At 42.4% G+C, this 6000-nt stretch overlaps 1 protein-coding gene across 1 annotated transcript in view; it reads right to left on the reverse strand.

Annotated features, from left to right (window-relative positions):
• The window catches only part of EXOSC10 (exosome component 10), a 55572-nt gene that overhangs the window by 24469 nt on the left and 25103 nt on the right, over positions 1–6000 (reverse strand). Inside the window, exons 18-20 of the mRNA XM_053691443.1 lie at positions 748–837; positions 586–660; positions 410–503 (exon numbers count right to left, since the gene is read on the reverse strand). Of these exons, the coding sequence (XP_053547418.1) occupies positions 410–503; positions 586–660; positions 748–837 (259 nt within the window). The remainder of the gene's footprint in view (positions 1–409; positions 504–585; positions 661–747; positions 838–6000) is intronic.

A 6000-nucleotide genomic window follows, 5' to 3' on the forward strand; every position in this document is an offset into this window, starting at 1 on the left:
AATCTCATGAGATAACAATAAGAGTTCATGACCTCAGCACTGCTGATGCTGATTGGCTGCTGTTCATTTCTTCATTTTTTTTTATTTTTACCTGCAGCTGGGAGCAGTTGAGTATAACTTTTTTTACACAGAACTTACTCTGCTAAGCTGAGGAGATTGTGAGGTAAAATATCTTCCTTTTTTACATAGAGATGCTCAGGTGATATTTTCCTGTCAGCTTTTTACAGTTATACTGCATCAGTTTCAAGTGATTTAGCATATGAGTATTATGTCCCTTTAAGCCTAACTGTAAATACACTTTTACTGGTGCAGTTAGTTCAGTAAAAAACAATACTCCCATCGCAATAAAGAGCTGTTTAATATACAATAAAATCCCCTGATTTCACCCCTTCACATATACAACAGATACCTCGCTCTTCCTGTTTCTTCTTCCGAGCGTCCTCCTTGGCTTTTGCCTCTCTCTCTTGTTGTGCCATGCTCACCAGCTTCCACTGGTTACTGATCTGTACAAAAGGCAGAAATACGGTGACTCTGGGTAATTTACATGAGGGGACGCCCACTGCAAAAGGCAGACAACCTGCTCACCTCAAACATTTTTGTTGATGGATCCAATTTGGCTGCTTGTGAGATGTGAATATGATGATCCTCAGACGGCAGGAACTAAGGACAGACAAACACGTTACCAGGAGATGAAGAAGAGCAATGACCCTGTGAAATCATCAGAAGTTTATATGACATTATGGTTACCATCCTGAATGGGTTCTCGAAGGATTCCAGTATGTGCCGTGCCTTCTGCTGAGACACTGAGTCACTTCTTGTTCTGTCATCTGCAGGATCCTGAGAACAAATATGCAGTAAAATAGGAGCATTTGATTAAAAGGGACATTAAACACTATTTTACTGCTATGTATAATAACTCTACGCAAAAGATGAGCCTGAGAATAATATGAGGTGTTTTTATATATCTATCAATATAACAACCGTTAATAATGGGTTACTAGAGTGTAAAATACAGCAGTGTCTATACTTAGGTTAAACAAATGGAACAAAATAAATAGTAATCTGCTGCTACAGACAGTTTCTCTCTCACTAGTCAGAAGTTGGGTAAAAGAGTAATAGGTTATGCTTAGTGCTAACAGATGTGTTTGATACAGTGTCTGTATGGCTTTATATGCAAAACAAAAATAATAAAACAGGAACTAGAGGTGTTATACACAGTGACGCCTATATTGGTGAAAGGAAGGAAGCGCAATGACTGCGACAAACATTATGATGGTTTGTTGCTGGAATAAAGCAAATGTGTTATCACCTATGTTTACCTGATACATTTATTTATTTCCGGATATGGAGAGTCCACAACGTCATTCAATTACTAGTGGGAATATCACTCCTGGCCAGCAGGAGGCGGCAAAGAGCACCACAGCAAAGAGGTTAAGTGTCACTCCCCTACCCATAATCCAAGTCATTCAACCGAAGGGAAATGGAAAAGGAATAACAAAGGTGTAGAGGTGCCTGAGGTTTAGTCAAAAATAACTGTCTTAATAAAGGGTGGGGTCGTGGACTCTCCATATACGGAAAGAAATGTATCAGGTAAGAATAATTGTGTTTTCTTTCCTTAGATATGGAGAGTCCACTATGTCATTCAATTACTAGTGGGAACCAATACCCAAGCTAGAGGACATAGAATAAACAGGGAGGGAGAACAAGACAGGCAGACTTAAACAGAAGGCACCACTGCTTGAAGAACTTTTCTCCCAAAAGAGGCCTCAGCCGAGGCAAAAGTATCAAATTTGGAAAAAGTATGCAGAGAGGACCAAGTTGCAGTCTTGCAAATCTGTTCCACAGAAGCTTCATTTTTGAAAGCCCAAGAAGAGGAGACAGCCCTAGTGGAATGAGCTGTAATTCTCTCAGGAGGCTGCTGTCCAGCAGTCTCATAAGCAAAACGAATCATACTTCTCAACCAGAGGGAAAGAGAAGTAGCCTTCTGACCCTTACGCTTTCCTGAGAACAGGGCAGAAGACAGGCGAAAATCCTTAGTCGTCTGTAGGTAACATTTTTGAGCATGCACAACATCCAAGTTGTGCAACAGATGTTCTTTATGAGAAGGATTTTGACAGAGAGAAGGAACAACAATTTCCTGATTAATATTTCTATCCGAAACCAGTTTAGGAAGAAACCCCAATTTAGTACGAAGAACTGCCTTATCCACATGAAAGATAACTCTCTGAGCAGAAGAGCCTGCTGCAAAACTTTAAGAACAAGGTTAAGGCTACAAGGAGGAGCAACAGGTTTAAACACAGGCCTGATGAAAAGATTGAACATCTGGCGCATCCGCCAGACACTTGAGTAACAAAATAGATAATGCAGAAATCTGACCTTTCAGAGAACTGACTGACAACCCTTTCTCCAGACCTTCCTGGAGAAAAGACAAAATTCTAGGAATCCTGGCCCTACTTCAAGAGTAGCATTTAGATTCACACCAATAAAAAGGTATTTACGCCATAACTTATGGAAATTTTTCGAGTAACAGGCTTGCGAGCCTGGATCATGGTCTCAATGACTCAATCCTAATACAGAACTAGGCGTTCAATCTCCAAGCAGTCAGCTTCAGAGAAACGAGATTTGGTTGGAGAAATCAACCCTGAGTTAGAAGGTCCTTCCTCAGAGGCAACCTCCAAGGTGGCCGAGATGACATCTTCACTAGGTCTGCATACCAGATCCTGTGAAGTCATGCAGGAGCTATTCGAATTACTGATGCTCTCTCTTGTTTGATACGAGTAATAACTCGCGAAAGGAGCGCAAATGGAGGAATCAGGTATGCTAGACTGAAATACCAAGGAGCATCTATCAGAGCAGCCTGAGGATCTCTTGACCTTGAACCGTAGCTTGGAAGCTTGGCATTCTCCTGAGACACCATCAGATCCAACTTTGACTCCCCCCATTTGAGGGTTAACCTGGAGAACACTTCCGGATGGAGAGCCCACTCCCTGGGATAAAATGTCTGTTTGCTCAGGAAATCCGCTTCCCAGTTGTCCACTCCAGGAAAGTGGATGGCAGATAAACAATTGTGAGCTTTCGCCCACTGAATAATCCATGCCACCTCCTTCATGGCTAAGAAACTCTGAGTTCCTCCCTGGTGGTTTATGTAAGCCACTGAGGTGATGTTGTCTGACTGAAACCTGATAAACCGGGCTAAAGACAATTGAGGCCAAGCCATCAGAGCATTGTAAATCGCTCTCAACCCCAAGATGTTTATTGAAAGAGCAGACTCCTCCCGAGTCCATAGTCCCTGCACCTTTAACAAGTCCCAGACTGCTCCCCAGCCTAGCAGACTGGTGTCCATGGTCACAATCACCCAGGAAGGTCTCCGGAAGCATGTGCCCTGAGACAGATGCTCCTGAGCAAGCCACCACGGGAGAGAGTCTCTTGTCGACTGGTCTAGATCTATCCTCAGACAGATCTGAATGGTCTCCATTCTATTGTCTCAAATAGAATCGAGCAAAAGGAATGATGTCCATAGAAGCGACCATCAGACCAATTACCTCCATACATTGAGCTACTGACGGCCAAACAGTAGACTGAAAAGAGAGGCAAGAGAAAAGATTCTTGGATTTTCTGACCTCTGTATAGATAGGGAATCTATTATGGTTCCTAAGAAAACCACCCTTGTAGCTGGAACAAGGGAACTCTTCTCCAGATTCACTTTCCATCCGTGGAAATGTAGAAAAGACAACAGGATCTCTGTATGAGAGTTTGCTTGTTGAAAAGATGGCGCCTGAATCAATATGTCGTCCAGGTAGGGAGCCACTGCAATTCCGAGACCTGATCCCTGCCCAGAGAGCACCCAGAACCTTGAGAAAATTCTGGGAGCTATGGCAGGGCCAAACGGAAGAGCCACAAACTGAAAGCGTTTGTCTAGAAAGGCGAGTCTCAGGAACTTGTGATGACCCCTGTGGATGAGAACATGAAGAGACACATCCTTCAGGTCTATGGTCACGAATGGTTTCCATTTTGTAGGACGGTACCCTGAGAAACTTATTGAGACACTTTAGGTCTAAAATGGGTTGAATGGTTCCCTCTTTTTTGGGAACCACAAACAGATTTGAATAGAATCCTAGACCCTGTTCCCTTACTGGTACTGGAACAATCACTCCCAGTGAGGAAAGGTCCTGAACGCAGTTCAAGAATGCCTCTCTTTTTACCTGGTCTGCAGATAATCTTGAGAGGAGGAATCTGCCCCTGGGAGGGAAAGTTTTGAATTCTATTTTGTAACCCTGAGATACTATGTCCACAGTCAAAGGATCTGGGACATCTCGTATACACGCTTGACAAAACAGGGAAAATCTGCCCCCCCACTTGATCCAATCTCGGATTGGGGGCCGACCCTTCATGCTGACAGACTCAGCTGAGGGTTTCTTTAATTGCTTACCCTTATTACAAGACTGATTGGGCTTCCAAGAAGACTTGGACTGTTCCTGCTTGGAAGAGGGAGAGGAAGACTTTTGAAGTTACAAAAGGAACGAAAATTACTTTGACGTCCTTTAGGTCTGTTCTTCTTGTCTTGTGGTAGAAAATACCCTTTTCCACCCGTAATATCAGAAATTATTTCTGCCAGACCAGGTCCAAACAAGGTCTTACCCTTGTAAGGAAGCGACAGAAGCTTGGACTTGGAGGTAACATCAGCTGACCAAGATTTTAGCCACAAAGCCCTGCGGGCTAAGACAGTGAAGCCAGACATCTTGGCTCCCAGTCTAATAACCTGCATGTTAGCATCAGAAATAAAGGAATCGGCTAGTTTGAGAGCCTTCCCAGAGGCAGAACTTTTCTTCACTTTCTGTGATGAGATTGTTTTAGTGGAAAATTTTCTGCAGGTCATTATTAAATAAAATTTTAAATTAGACAGTTACACTAAGGCACCAGTTCAACTGCAATGTGTTGGTTGACTGAAGAATAAAGCAATTTTTATTGCTTTATAATATAATTGCATTGCAAATAAGCTGCATACAAAAAATAAATTTTAAAATGTCTCTTGAATAAATCCGATTCCTTTTCTCTTGGTCTAACATAGAAATGTAGTAATAAAAAAGATGCAATGCTCATACTAACGTCTTACATTCAGAATAAACAGCTTTGCAGATTGGGAAAGGCTAGGGGGCGGGTTTGAAAAAAATCTCTGAGTCAGTCAAAAAGCAATGTGCTGCTGCTTTGCAGCGCTACTGCATATTTGACTGATCACTTCAAACAGCACTTTCCTCTGGATACACTGTGTTAAGGAAAACTTACACACTGCAACCAGAGCACAGCTCTGTTTAAAGAGAACTGTCTAATGTGGAGCAGCATTACAAAGTTCAAGCGCTAACAGTTCCTGCATGTGTCCTGTTCTTTCTGCAAACATGCTGCATTTTCTGCGAAGACATCTCGGATCACTGTATGTTCTGCCTTGGGGAGAGCCTTAATCCCATCTTGGATCTCCTCCAATGGAGACTCTACTAAAATTGATTCAGACAAGGTGTTGCACCAATAAGATGCCGCACTTGCTACTCTGGCAATACAAACTGCAGGTTGCCATTGAAGACCTTGATGAACATACATCTTTTATTAAATAAGCCTCCAGCTTTTTGTCCATGGGATCCTTAAAGGAGCAGCTATCCTCTATAGGAATTGTAGTTCTCTTAGCCAGAGTATTTTAGGCACCGTGCGCCATGAATCTTTAATGGAGTCAGCAACAGGAAACATCTTTTTAAAGACGAGAGACGGGGGGGAAAAGGTATCCCTGGCTTCTCCCATTCCTGTGAAATAATCTCTGTCACACGGTCTGGAATAGGAAACACTTCCACAGTGGTAGGAACATCATAGTATTTATTAAGTTTACTAGACTTCTTAGAGTTGATAACGACAGAAGTATCGGAGTCCTCCAAAGTAGCCAATAGCTCTTTTAACAGTACACAAAGGTGTTCAAGCTTAAATCTGAAGTTCACTTCTTCAGTATCAGATGAAGGA

This window comes from Bombina bombina, chromosome 8, assembly GCF_027579735.1.
Source record: "Bombina bombina isolate aBomBom1 chromosome 8, aBomBom1.pri, whole genome shotgun sequence".
NCBI lineage: Eukaryota > Metazoa > Chordata > Amphibia > Anura > Bombinatoridae > Bombina > Bombina bombina.